The sequence below is a fragment of the Polypterus senegalus genome, chromosome 9, assembly GCF_016835505.1.
Source record: "Polypterus senegalus isolate Bchr_013 chromosome 9, ASM1683550v1, whole genome shotgun sequence".
In the NCBI taxonomy this organism is placed as follows: domain Eukaryota; kingdom Metazoa; phylum Chordata; class Cladistia; order Polypteriformes; family Polypteridae; genus Polypterus; species Polypterus senegalus.
Genome location: NC_053162.1, coordinates 98,278,843 through 98,293,842, shown reverse-complemented (window position 1 = coordinate 98,293,842; position 15,000 = coordinate 98,278,843). Strand labels below are relative to the sequence as shown.

The 15,000-nt window shown below is 34.7% G+C and overlaps 1 protein-coding gene across 1 annotated transcript in view; it reads left to right on the top strand.

Annotated features, from left to right (window-relative positions):
• The window catches only part of tango6 (transport and golgi organization 6 homolog (Drosophila)), a 177,235-nt gene that overhangs the window by 12,977 nt on the left and 149,258 nt on the right, over positions 1-15,000 (top strand). Inside the window, exons 3-4 of the mRNA XM_039763515.1 lie at positions 7,063-7,179; positions 11,288-11,438. Of these exons, the coding sequence (XP_039619449.1) occupies positions 7,063-7,179; positions 11,288-11,438 (268 nt within the window). The remainder of the gene's footprint in view (positions 1-7,062; positions 7,180-11,287; positions 11,439-15,000) is intronic.

Below are 15,000 nucleotides of genomic sequence, written 5' to 3'. Positions count from 1 at the left end.
TGCACCTTGCAGTGCACCCTCTGTATTTACTTTCATGCAGTCTTCTTTATGGTAAACTTGGATATCGATACCTACCCCTGGAGAGTGTTGTTCACTTGGTTGGCTATTGTGAAGGGGTTTCTCTTCACCATGGAAATGATTCTGCGATCATCCACCACTGTTGTCTTCCGTGGATGTCCAGGTCTTTTGCTGCTGAGTTCACCAGTGCTTGCTTTCTTTCTCAGGATGTACCAAACTGTAGATTTTGCCTCTCATAATATTGTAGCAATTTATCGGAATGGTTTTTCTGTTTTCGCAGCTTAAGGATGACTTCTTTCACCTGCATGGAGAGCTCCTTTGACCGCATGTTGTCTGTTCACAGCAAAATCTTCCACATGCAAGCACCACACCTCAAATCAACTCCAGGCCTTTTATCTGCTTAATTGATAATGACATAACAACGGACTTGCCCACACCTGCCCATGAAATAGCCTTTGAGTCAATTCTCCAATTACTTTTGAGCCCCTGAAATGAAGGGATTGTGTTAAAAAAATGCTTTAGTTGCCTGACATTTTTATGAAATCTTTTTGTTCACCCCACTGAATTAAAGCTGAAAGTCTGCACTTCAACTGCATCTGAGTTATTTTATTTAAAATTCATTGTGGTAATATACAGAACCAAAATTAGAAAAAAGTTGTCTCTGTCCAAATATTTATGGACCTAACCTCTATATAAGAGTACATAATAAACTAAGAAAACATTAAACAATGAGAAGCACAGTTACTGTTAATAGTTCCAAATATTCACAGAGAAAAAGTAAAGGTAAACCTGTAAGCATAAATAGATAATTACCAAATTAAGTCATAAATAAATGAAGTCACAGTGAGAATTGCAGTCATGAGTTCCATATGAGTCATGTATAAGTGTGTGGTTGATGCAGATGTTTTGTTCAATCAGTGGTAGTTTCTGTTTTAGAAAGGGAGAGTGATCACTGTACATTTAATAGGCTGATTGTTTTGGGATAAAATCTGTTCTTTAGCCTGGTAGTGTGGGCATGCAGGGCTCTGAAGCGCCTGCCAGGTGGCAGAGGAGTAAAAATGCTATGGTCAGGGTGGTTTGAATCTTTAAAAATGTTCTTTGGTGTTCTGATGCAGTGGGTATTGAAGATACCTTCCATTGATGGTATCCTAGTGCCAGTAATGCTGTAAGCTGTTTTGATGATACACTGAAGAGTCTTACAGTTCTCAGAGGTGTAGCCAGAAATACCACACTGTAATGCAGTATGTGATGACCGACTCTATGGTATCTGTGGACCTTAATCAGCAGCTGTTGTGGGAGTTGTGCTTTTTTAAGGCTCCTCAGAAAGTGAAGTATTTCAAAAACTTTCTTGGCCATTGCTGTCATGTTTGTTTTCCATGATAGGTCCTGACTGATGAGGACTCCCAATAATCTGAAAATCTGGACTGTCTCCACCCTCTCATAGTCAATGCTTATGGAAGGGTGACCACTGTAGTTCAGTCTTCTGAAGTCCAGAAGTAGTTCCTTTTTTTTCGTGGAATTGAGTGCAAGGTGGTAGTTGTTCTGGCTTCAACTCTCCAGATTCTCAACCTCTTCTCTACCGCTAAGAATCTTGGTGTAATTTTTGATTCCTCCCTTTCTTATTCCGCTCACATAAATCACATTAAGAAACTTTCTTACTTTCACCTACGTAACATATCCTGTGTTCTCTCCTTCCTCTCCTTTTCTAATTCTGAGAAACTTGTCCATGTTTTTATCACATCCCGCATCAATTATTGTAATTCCCTACTGGCAGGTGCCCCTTCTAATCTTATATCAGAGCCCCAGCTTATTCAAAACTCTGCTGCAAGAGTCTTTACACGAACCAGCAGCAGCGAACACATAACACCAATCCTGCTCCGCCTTCATTGGCTCCCTGTGTCTTACAGAATTGAGTATAAAATCCTAATAATAACCTACAAAGCCTTAAACAACCTGGCACCAAACTACATCAATAGCCTTCTCCATCACTATGTGCCTGCCTGCCCACTAAAGTCCTCTGATTCTGGCAATCTTATTGTATCCCACACTAATCTACACTCCATGGGTGACAGGGCCTTCGGCTGTATAGCGCCCAAACTCTGGAATGACCTACTAAAATGAATTAGATTAGCTGACTCCATGAATTCTTTTTAAAAAACATCTCAAAACTCATCTGTTCAGGAAGGCTTTTAGCTCTACTTGACTTTACTACCCTTCTCTCAGTTTACCTCTATGTCAAAGTGCTCATGTAACCTGTATGTGCAGTATGTGCTAGACCATCAATTATGTTGTCTGTTAGACTTTTTTTTCTCTGAATTTTACTATCTTACTCTTTATATGGTTTAGTACAATGCTATAAACTGTATCTCCTGCCATTCTTTCTTAAACTCTGTGAAGTGCCTTGAGCATGGAAAAGGTGATATATAAATAAATGTATTATTTATTATTCTCTATAGGCTGCTTCATCATTAATGGAGATCAGGCCTATCACTGTGGTGTGATCTGTAAACTTTACTAAAATGTTAGCATCTTGGGTAGGTTTGCAGTCATTTGTGAAAAGGGAGTTGAGTTGAGACCCAAGTTGTTTAGTTTTATAGACAGTTTGTTGAAGGCAGAGCTGTAGTCAATGAACAACATCTACACATAGCTGTTTCTCTATTCCAGGTGTGTCAGTGCAGTGTTAAGGGCAAGTGAAACAGCTTCCTCAGTTGACCTGTTTGCTCTGTAAACAAACTGGTATTAGTCCAGGGAGGTGGGCATGTTGCTCTTAATGTGTCTGAGGATAAGTCGTCCAAAGCACTTAATAAAACTAAATAAAGTTATTTGTTGTATTTTGACAATTTAATAAAAAAGTAAGGAAATTGAATCTATATACTGCTTCATTATTAGTATTATTTTGCCCTACTATTAAAGAAACTAAATAAATCACTTAAATATTGCTGATAGTGTTCTCAATCACTGCTATAGCTAAATAGAAGATTATCCCCTGTATTTCAAAGAGTCATTTTAGTTATTCAGTATTTCAGTAATTTTTTACCAGTTTATTAAATGTTTTGTTTTTTCTCTGTTTCATTCATTCTGTTTGTTCACGTAGCATTTACAGTGAAAATGAAAATAAATTAATATCCTTTTTTGTTTTATACATAATTTGATATTATTTAATGAAATTCATAACTGAAATGGCTGGTAAGATGAATTTATACTGAATCAGTGGACATAAAAAAATCTTGACAGGGTGAAATATCCTTACTTTATGGTCAAAACTTCTAAGACTCCCTTGGGCAGATTTGTGTGGCTCAGGTTAATATGAATCTATACTTTATTAAAGAATGTTAAATTTTTATAAAGAATTATATGATTCTCGTAGACTATATTACCATGTTCACATACACATTTATTCACTGACACTGTCTGCTTGGTAATAGAAAAATAACTACTGTTTAAATTTGATACCAATAAAATTGGTCTTACAAAATGAAATCAGTGTGATATTAATTAGTAAATACTAACAGTATTCAGCAAATTTTCATTTATAGCATCTAATTTATGAAAACTCTTTAAAGCTGCCTTTGTGACACAATAATCAGATCAAGTTTGGCAAACCTTTATCATAAAAATACAAAATAAACTAGGAAATCACAATATAAAGTGAAAAAGAAAAAGCCCCAAACGGCTGTCCGACAGATCAGAAAAAGTCTTCAGGAGACAGGTGTACATGTCAGAGACTGCTATCCACAGGAGACTTCATGAACAGAAATAACAAGACTACACTGCAAGATGCAAACCACTAGTTTGTCGGAAAAATAGATTACAGTTTGCAAAAAGTACTAAAAAAAGAGCCTCCATAATTCTTGATATAGTTCTTGTGGACAGATGAGACAAAGGTTAACCTGTATTGTAGTGATGGCAAAAGAAAAGTGTGGAACTGCCCAATATCCAAAACGTACCACCTCACTTGTTAAACATGGTGGGGGTGTGGCTATCTATCTTATCTATCTGTCTATCTGATCTATGAAGGTTGGATCAACAGTAATGAGCACCTGCCCCTATGTAATAGGTAGGTTAATTGTTATATACTGCATTCACTTTTACTTGTTTAGTTTGCTTTGTTATTCTTTTAAAGTTGGTATGCTGTGCCCTGAAGAAGAAGTCCTTCCTCAAAATATGTTGGCGAACACATGGATAGGTCAGGATTCAAGAGAAACAACTCCCAGTGCAGTAATTCCACAATGCTACATGCTGCTCTAGGTCTTCATAAGGACTTTGGTATAAACCTAATACTGATTGGTTCATTCAGTGGGCTAACACTGTTTTCCATTTATTATATTCATTTTTTATCCAGCTTTGGACATCATGTTTGGCTTTTTCATTTCTCCCCTTTTTTTTCTGTACCATTTAGTTTACAAGCATTTTTGCTTGAAGAAGGGGCATGAGTTGACTTGAAAACTTGCATATTGTAATCTTTTTAGTTAGCCAATAAAAGATGTCATTTTGCTTGACTTTTCACTAAATTCATAATGGCTAACACGGTAAATCACCCTAGTGCTACAGTTGCATATGCTAAAAGAACTTCATATAGTCTGCGTGGATTTTGTGCAGTTTGTTTTGCTGCATTTTTGACTGTACAACGGTGTTTAAAGTAACCGATTTAACAGGTATTTGAGAATTCAAGAGTTGGGACAGTGTTTCTCTGATGTTGGTGATTATATGGGCACATCAGATTTTATTCTACCCAGGAACAAAACAGAAGCCTTCAATGAAAATGTACTTTGCTAAACATAGATCGGATTGAGAGTATTTGAGTGAAAGAATGGTGGAATTTACTGAAAACTGTGTAATAGTACATCTACCATATAACAAACAAGCATATTGCATTCACAGTAAGGAAAAAAATCTGTTGCCAATAATCTTATTTGAAGGTAAAGACTTTTTCACACTTGTTTGTTTAAGCCCAGCTACTAGATTCCATCTAGAGGTATTATCACCAGCCATACAGTAAAAGGTTTCACCAAGAGGAGGTAAGAGCTTAAAATGTAATACGTTCGTACTCACAAATGGCTTTTAAATTGTGTAAGAATTGTATTACATTTGGAACACTATCCTATATGTTTCAGATTCCTGTGTCAAGCAAGACATCTCAAAGCAACAGGTACTTGTTGATCTGAATCTGTTAATGACCAAGTATTGGATTAAAGAAATTTTACTGGCTGTACATTTTTCATTAAAGAGAGAAATCTGCTTTACAGCCACCTCAGTAAAAGAGCAATTCAGGTCACATATCCCATTCTTTTTTAGGGGAGATTATAACAGTTCCTAATTTAACAAAGATATATTATAAATTTGAAAATTCACAATTGGCACAAAAGGTAAAACTGTAATGGAGAACAGTATTTACACAAACATAACACACAAACCAGAGATTGATCTCCTTAAAATTAATTGTGTACTTCCCAAACTTTATGCATTGTATATATCATTTGTCACTGAAAGAATTATGCTAAAAAAATTATGATCTAATTTCTGCTTGGTTTTAACTTGAACAGCTAGACCCTGAAATTAAAAGTACATTGTCTTTAGATTACAGTATTGGAAAACAATGTGATTCATATAGTTGTGATGGTTTTGGAAATGGATGATAATTTCCCTATGGCGTAAACCATTAGCATTCCAATTGTCATTTCTGTGTGAAAGCATGCATAGCTAAAAAAAAAAAAAGTCACAAGCAAAATATATCATTATTATAATCTGTTTAACAGGAAATTTACTTGACTGGAATTAAGAAGTTTAACATTTCCTAGAAGTTTGCTGAAAATGCAATGTTATCTTGAAATATTATTTAGTGTATGTGGACAAGCACAATCAGGAAACCAATGTGATCTCCTTGTGTAAATAAAAAAATACACACACTTGTGTAAATTCCTATAAAAATGAAATGGACATTGTGGGGAATTTTTAGATGGCTACAAGAAAGATAGGACGTGGGGAATAACCGCATATTCAGTTAAGATAGGTTTTTTAGTTAAAAGCATGAATTGGTTGCACTGAAAAAACATCTGAATGTGTGTTAGTATTTTTGGGTGACCAGCAGAGGGAAGCATTGCATCTAAATTAATGTGTGATTCTTCAAAGGTAAACTTTATCATTAATGGTTTACACTACACAAGTAACAATTTTTAATTTTAAACAAAATACATTTAATAGTAATTTAAGTAAAAGTAATTTAAGAAGGTGAAAACATTATATGGTTTCCATGTAATGCTTTTGAATCAGTATTTAAATCTTATTGTTGTAATATGAAAAATTAAACTGCTCTTATAATATTTACCTCTTTTGCATGCTTGTATACAAGATGTACACAAATTTATTTTAAATCAGTCTGCATTATTTTGTTTTACATGAAAGGCAACATTTAAAACTGAATTCAGCCTGAAATAATGCAGAAGCAACCTTACTAAAAATAATCACAATATTTATATGTTCAAAATCATTTCAACTCATTAAAATTGATTATTTTTAAAATAACAAAGATGTAAAGAACATTTTGACATATTTGTTTTATAATAGTCACACATTGTAGTTAAATGGATGTTCATAAAGTTGTTTACAAAGTACTTTATAATTAAGAATGTTTAGACCTACTGGTGCAAAATAGAGACTCATACCCAGCCACATTGAGATTGAGACTTTGTTTTACAAATCATAAAAAAAATAGTAGACATACTCCTCACTTTGAAAACACTACTTTTTTTCCTTTCAGTGTTTATTGTAAAGGTACCATCTGATAATATATACTGCAAATGAAATATCTATTACTTAAATTGCAGTTCTTGTAAATTACAGGCATCTTTGTCAGTTAAATGAGGTTTAGATAAATTTAACTAAGATGTTGTCCATTTGTTTGTATTCATTTACAGTATATACAGTCTTTACTCTTTGAAATTTAGTTCAAAAATAAGAATATAAATGTTAATGTTTAGTTCAGTGTTACAGTATATTACAATTTGTAGCTGGTTTTAACTAATAAACATACTTTGCCTTTTCCAGACTCTCAATTTGGAGGAGCGTTCTGAATGCCGAAAAGCACTTCAGCGCCTGTTGAGTCAAGTGTACCAGCCACTTATTGTCCAAGAGCTTCTCATCCTTCAAGGAGGAGGTAAACAGGTACGGTTTTTAACTGCCATAATTGCACTTAACATGGTAGTAAATATAACGCAAGTTTACAATTGCATTTTCCTGAACTTTTAAACAGGGCCTAGTTATTAAATTATGAGTTTTATGTAGGTTTTTACATAGAGCTGTAATGTAATGCCTTTTCTGCTGTTTAATCAGAAGAAGTGTTTTTTAGATAAGTTGTCATAGGATCACCGTCTTTGGGTGGCTTCATTCTGGATAAAAATGCCAGAAGAAGCCTTAAAGGCTGGGGGCATGGATACTATCCCAGAATTCAAGTTTTATTTTTAAATTGAATATAATAAGGGAGGAATGAGCAAAGGGAAACCATATAATAAAAAGCAAGAAAACATGATCACCACTTCCACTGTATGGGTCTTCAACACCACTTGACTACTTTCTCTCCTACAGAGTACAATATTTACCTGTTTGCTGTTTTCCCATCACTTCAGTGTTCTGCATTTTGTACTTAAGTAAGTATTTGCCCAAATTATTTGATACTTCCAGGAAGGAGCTGTTTTATTTCCAGTTTATAAAGACTTTGTGGAGCTCCTAAATAACTCCAAGTCCCCTTCCTTCTGTGTTCCTGACACATTTTTGACAATAACAGGGATCTGGAAATAATTGTTTTGGCATATTCCTGGTACAAATTTTGTTGAGGTAAGGATACATTTTCTGTTAACTTGTGTGAGTTTTCACATAAATATGGAAGTACAGTATATCAAAACAAAACCAGCCACGTGACATGAAAAGTTTACTATTGTTTGGTCAGATTCTTCCCAAGGGGGAGAAAGTTTAGCAGAAGACTACAAGTGGTGATGTAGTGCACATAGCTGATCTTCGTTTAAAATGGCTGATTCTCATAAAATTGCAGTTTTCTTGTTCTGAAATGACATGTATGAACTGTTTTACAATATGTGTGTAATTGCAAGACTTGGAACAATACTCGGCAACTGTCTTGGCTTGAAAAATGGATGTACAGTATTTGTTAAGTTTTTAAGATTTTCCTCCATGCCATATAGCCTCCAATTAGAAGCGCCAGTACACGCAACATATATTTTTAGACTGGCTGTGATGGCTGTATTGTTCCTTGGCTTCTCTCTGACCTGAATATGTATGTATACCTGATTATGCATTGTATTATTCGGACTGGAAATTATTTTTAATTTTCAGTCACATATTTGTCATTTTTTTTATTTAAGAAACAGCAGAAGTCTAAACTTCTTTACCTAAGCAAGGATGCTAAAAAATTAATACATTCTTTTGATTTTTATCTGATTAGATTGTTGTTATGCACTCCTGTCAGAGATGCTAAGAACATAAATTGAATACAGCTATTTTAGAATGCAGATGAAAGAATTTTAATTAAGAAAAGAAAATCTGAGCACATGTTGCCAACATTAGCATAATTACATTGGCTGTAATTTAGGATTGATTTAATAGTCACACCTTCTTTTACCAAATGCCTTTCCCCCATACTGTATATTCTTAATCGCAGCCTCAGATCTTTAATCTCTGATTTACTCAGTGTTACTAAAGCAAAGCAAAAAGGAGCCTTTTTCTTTTATGCACTAAAATTCTGAAGTAGGTTACCAGTAGATATATGTTAGGCTAGTATGGTCACACAATAAACAAAAAAAACATAGTTTTTAAACTAACGTCTTTTACAAGTGCTAAAATCTTTTATTGTTAGTGATAAAATACTTACAGCATGTAAAATTACTTTTTAAGTTTTGTCATTTATCTGATATGCATATATGGCTTCATAGAATACCACTGTTGATAATCCTTATTATTTATTTTAAAATTTAACGGGAACTATTAATTTTTTTTAAATCTTTGCTTTGTCTTGCTGGTGCAAATATTTGTACTCTGCGCAACCACCAGAATGTCCCAAGTACTCTAAAGCCACATTTGTCACTGGAAGGGATGAATATGGTCTTTCTATTTCTATGCTGAGACCAGCAGAACCATATTATCATATGTAGACATCAAGGACGGGAAAATCTCTGCCTTTTAACTTCTGTTTTTGTAATGAGTAAGGTATAGAGCATACGTGTAATCAGCCAGTTCTTTTCAGGACCTACTCATGTACACACCCATATTTTTGAATTTCCATATACTGACACATCTTTGACATGTGGAAGATGGAGCCAACAGGAACAATGGAACTATGTTCATATTCCACAAATACAGCAACTAAGCATGGAATTCAAACAATGAACCCATTAGGCAAAAGTGTTGATGGCTGTGCCGCCCCATAATGTTATTTGCTTACTGCAAATCAATATTGATATATTGACAGCCAAATAAAAGGAAAAATTATATGGTAAGAAGAATTGCTAGTAGAAATAAAAATAATAGTTAAAAGAATGTAACCAAAAGAATAGAAACCAAATTCGTTTGTAAATGTCTGTATTTTTGAACTTGTCAGTCAATATAGACATAACATTGAAATACTTGCCTTACCTTTCATTTTTTTTTTTTTTTATTGATATTATTGTAATCATTCCATACAAATAGATCACTTTTTACAAAAATAGGATTGAAAACAAATCAACCCCCACCCCTGAGAGAGAGCATGGCCAACGAAGTGAAACTTAATGCTAGTAAAAATAAGTAAATTGATGAGTTTAATAAGCAAATAAAGATAAATGGAGAAGAAAAAGAAATGGGAAAAGAATATGCTTCCTCAGTGCTTTAAGGGCTTATTCTAAAATATTCATTAGATCCTGCCAGGTTTTGAAAAAGCTCTGTACAGATCCTCCAACTGAGAATTAGGTTTTTTCCAATTTCAAATAATATAAAACATCAGTTACCCACTGACTTAAAAGAGGAGAGTTAGGATTCTTCCAATTTAGCAAAATAAGTCTGCGTACCAATAGTGTAGTAAAGGCAACCTTTCATTTTTTTAGTTTTGTAAATTACACTTACGACTTAAAATGTTCTACAATATCGTAGATTATTCATACTGTGTATGCTTAAACTACAAATTTGTAGTCATGTTCTCTTTGAGATAATCCTTATATATAATTTGATACTATCCGTATGTATGGTATTCGCCTCAATACTCCGTATGTTTGGTGTTCTCGTCAGTACTTTGACTCAATACAAGTTAGAACCATGCAATTTGGTATCCGTCCTTCTGACATCTATTGGCAAACTGAGTAATGACAGCTGGGTATTAACAACGGTCATTGTTTAAATTTTAGCCGATCTCAAATCTAAAATGATCGACGATCGCAACACAGCCAGATGACCAGCGGCCGTGGAAAGGATGTGTAGGAATAGAAGTCACATGACTGACTAGGAATGTAGACTTGCTAATGCTATCCAGACGTGCACAACAAACGGATAAGCACCATGCGGCTACAAATGCTACTAACACTGAAACAAATCATGCAAATCGGACACAAAGGACAGATGAAGAACTTGTGCTACAGAATGCTACTAACGCTGAAAGAAATCGTGACAGCCGTGCACAAGCGACTGAAGAAGCTCAAGCAGCCGAAAATTCACCACGGGTTGAAAGAAATCGAGCAGCCCATGCCTTGCGGCGTAAAAATGCTCAGCGGCACGGCATTGCCATGTGCAATCACACAGATATTATTGAGGACGAATTGTAACTGACGTTAATCAACCATGAACCAGTCGGGGACAGGCAGGACATGATCCACCACGCCAACATAATTATTACTCCTACTCTGATTAGAGTCGTAAAATACGGTTTGTTTTGAAAATTTGTTTGTCGGAATAAATCAAATGAGGTGCGCCGAAGACCTGAGTTCACGTCTCGCAGCCCCGCTTAAACAGGAAGCTCTTCATTACATCGCCTGAAAAGGTCAATTTTAAGCACAAATCAGTGCCATGATAACAAAATCATTTCAAGGACTTAAAAAAACAAATAATTCTTTGCAGAGAAAGTATTGATTTCACAAACGTAGAATTTGTAGCCCGATTTGATCGGGCTCTCTGTCGCTAGTAATATATAAGATTATTATTTTCTTCTTTTACCCTTGATGTTAAACTTTGCAATTATTTTTGGTATTCCTGTTTCTGACTTTTTGCATATTACTTTCCTTTCATATTTTTCACATAGGTGAGATTATCTCGCAACAGTGACTCTAAGCAGTTGCGTGCTCCTGCCCCGCCTTGGCTCAGACGTCTGTGTGGCCAGCTACTTTCAGAGAGACTGATTCAGACGAATGGGATGCAAGCAGTGGTCAGAGGGATTTTAGAAGGAGCAGGAGGTTAATAAATTTTTATATGTGATTTTATATTAAAACATTCTTATTCTGTTATGCATGCTGGAGATAAATATTGTTTTACAGAGCAGATGTATATATTTTTAAAATTAGATAAAGTTGCATTCATCAGGGTGAGCTTAACCTTGGTCACAGGATTTCCCCCTGTCATTTTGAATAAATTTCATGACTAGAAGGTAATTTCTTTTTAATGACTTCCCATGTTGTATCATAACATTTAGAGGAGAGTGCCTATTGCTTTGCTTTTTAAGATTTATCTTTTTTGTTTTAACATTTGCATAAATTTAAATTGATGGGAAGCCTACCTCTATAAGGTGCCAGGGTATGAAATGGGTGCACTCACTGACATGTCCACACTTACAAATGTCAATGGGTTAATTTATGAATCACCAATCAATATAACTTGCATTTTTTTGGGATATGAAATGAAAACCAGATTATTCAAAGAAAAACAACTTGGACACGGGAAAAGTATGGAAACTCCATACAGACAGTGCTTCATTTGAACCTGGGAAACTGCAGCTTTGAAGGAGCAGAATGAATAATGCTCTGTGCCAAGTTTATTAATATTGTTTTAACACTGTTTTTGATATTCAGTATGAAGTATACTACTTGAGCCTGGGAAAAAGCACTATATAAATAAAATGTATTATTATGACAACTATTATTACTATGTATAAATGTAAATCCCATTGTGAACAAATATGAATTTCAGTGATTGACAGTGTTTGCCCTTTAGGAGTGAAGCTTACTGTTTGAGTATAGTCTTGATCTGGGCTGTGAAATTTAAAAACCGCATGCTTAGAGATAGCAATCATGAAATTTAAAAACCGCATGCTTAGAGATAGCAATCCCATTGTTTGGCTCATCTCCAGAACAAAATATTTCTCCTGAGATCAGATCACTTCCAGCACTTTCTTATCAGGATCAATCTCAGGGCAGTAAACCTGCTGCTCCAATCATTCTAGAACGTTGCATCCACAGCTGATTGTGTTACTCTGATAACTAGCAATGAAGTTGTTTGGTTTTTTTATTCATCCTCAAAGATAGTGCTGCCAATCTCATTCATTTTCTTTGCCATTTTAAGGGTAAATGCTGGCTAGCTGTTAATAATATTCATATAACTCAATGTAAAAGTTATTTTTTTGATGTGACATTTGTGTCGCCATTAATATATTATTATAATAGTTTAATTACTGAGGGTGTAGGAAGGACAAGAAAGGGTGGTTACTTAACTGTAAGTATTTAAATAATTGCCCGTGCTTGTCTCTACAAGTTTAATTGTTTATATAAAATGTTTTTCCAGATTCTTGTGTTTTGGTATGGGAGTCGTTACTGTGTTTGCTGTTACCACTTCATTTACAATATATTCACTCTTTCTTCTTCTGTGTGAAGTTGTAATGCTTTGTAGCTAGTTATTTTTTTTGTTAATAGGCAAAAAGGCACAGAGGGCAGTTTGTGGTCCTTTGAAACAAATAATTTTGATTTGCTGAAGGTGAATCTGGTAAAAAAATGACTGTCTTCTGCCAAGAAAATTATTACAGCTTTAAGCTTTATTTCAGTTATTTTGGCTCTCTACAAAGAAACCTGCTGGAATGTCTTCAGAGTTTGTTTAGATGGGCTGTTTAATTAAGCAGTGGAGTTAAAAGTGAAGGCAAATTACATCATACTCCAAGGATTATATCTCTTCCACTTTGCAAAACTTAAAGTTTCACAAAAAATAACTGTTGATCAGTTAAAACTGTTTGTGTTTTTATGTTAAATACACAGAAGATGTGGGGTATTTATCATTTTTTCTGTGTCCCCTGAGCCAAAAGTGGTAAACATACAATGCTTTCTTTGAAAGTAAAATGTTTATTTTAAAGTTACATAATTTCCACTTAACTCTTGTAATGTTTCTCATTGCCCTAAGGTGTGCATCCTATTACCCTGGGTTAAACTTTTGCATTAATAATTGTTGTTCAGTGTCAAATGAGAGACAAAAGATGGGGAGATAACACGAGATGATATATGTAGTTAGGGCCAGGCAGATCTGGAACTGCCGATCAACTAGAAACAGGAGCGAGCACACCAAAAAGGCAAACTAAAAATCAAAATGGGAAAGGGGATCAAAAACCGAAGTGAATCCTAGCACTTGGCTTACTTAAATTGCAAAATATATAACACTATACTGTAGATTGTTGACATGAATCCAACAGAGAGATACCACAAAACTGCTGCCATATTTATAACGTTACTACTGCTTATGTCACAAATGCATAGAACACGGTCATAAACCAAAGAATGGAAAGATATGAAAAAAAAAATCACCTTGTGGAAACAAACAAAATGGTTAGAAATCAAAATAAGTTTCACTTGATTAAAATGAGTAAACATGTAAATCCCACAATTAAAGTATCTAATTACTATAGGTAAAGATTAAATAACAAAGGAGATCAAACACAAACTTATGGTAGAACTGTTTTTGACTGAATATTTTTTAAATGTAGTTATTGATTTTGATTATTTGGGAATAAATAATAATAAAATCCTGTATCCATACAGCTATATATGTGTAAAATGATTTGGCTTGTTTATCAGTCAAAAAACCATAAACTACTGGGCCTTGCATCTTGACTTTGGTCTCAATCAAGAGCTTATGCAGTGTCTTAATAATGAAGCAACATGACATATGAATTGGTTGTGTGGGGTATTTCAGCCCTGAAATTTAACCTTGGGATCTTCTTGTGGCAAGTGGAGGAACAGTGGTGCACCATGGCTGCTGACAAGAAACCAACAGCTGTGCAGGCACAGACATGGCAAGCTGCATTGCGGTCACACTCCATAGCTGACAAGAGGAAAATGGCTCAGATTACAAAATAAAATGCACATATCAAAGTTAGAGGACAACCAATCACATGAGCATTATGAGTCTTATAAACAGACACACACAGCCAAAGAGCTGGGACTATGGGCATCCTATGCAGAGTTATTTCCAGAAAAGAATGGCTGCCCAAGCACCTGGCATGTCTGAGTGTTTCTAGTTGGGAATAAGCAACCCAAAGCCAGATCATCCAACCATAACTCTCCATACCTTGCTCTGTCTTTCTCCTCTCACACTCTCTCTGACCTAAAACCCAAAGAAGCTTCATTTATAAACCTACACCCCACCCATAGCCTAGGTGAGTTAATAAGCAACTTAAGTGAGTAATTAGGGCAGGACTCAATTAAGGGAAACGCCAAGTTAGAATTAAAAAAACAAAAGTCTACAGTAGGTCGTAAAACACATACATCTATGGAGTTTTTTTATTTTATTTGGTACATAAACATATATTTTATTAAAAGCTTTAAAAAAAATTAAAAATCCGTACTCCAGTAATTGGTACAAGTCCTGCCAGTCAATGCCATTTCTACACTTCTGCTTGCACCATAAGAAAACCAGTTTATATCTTTGCTGGGCTAGTTGGAATCATTAAGATTTCCTTAACCAAATATTATAGATGTTTCATTGGAATGCAGACAATTGATATTGATCTTTTGTCATTTAGGCTCATGTGTTTTTTAATTT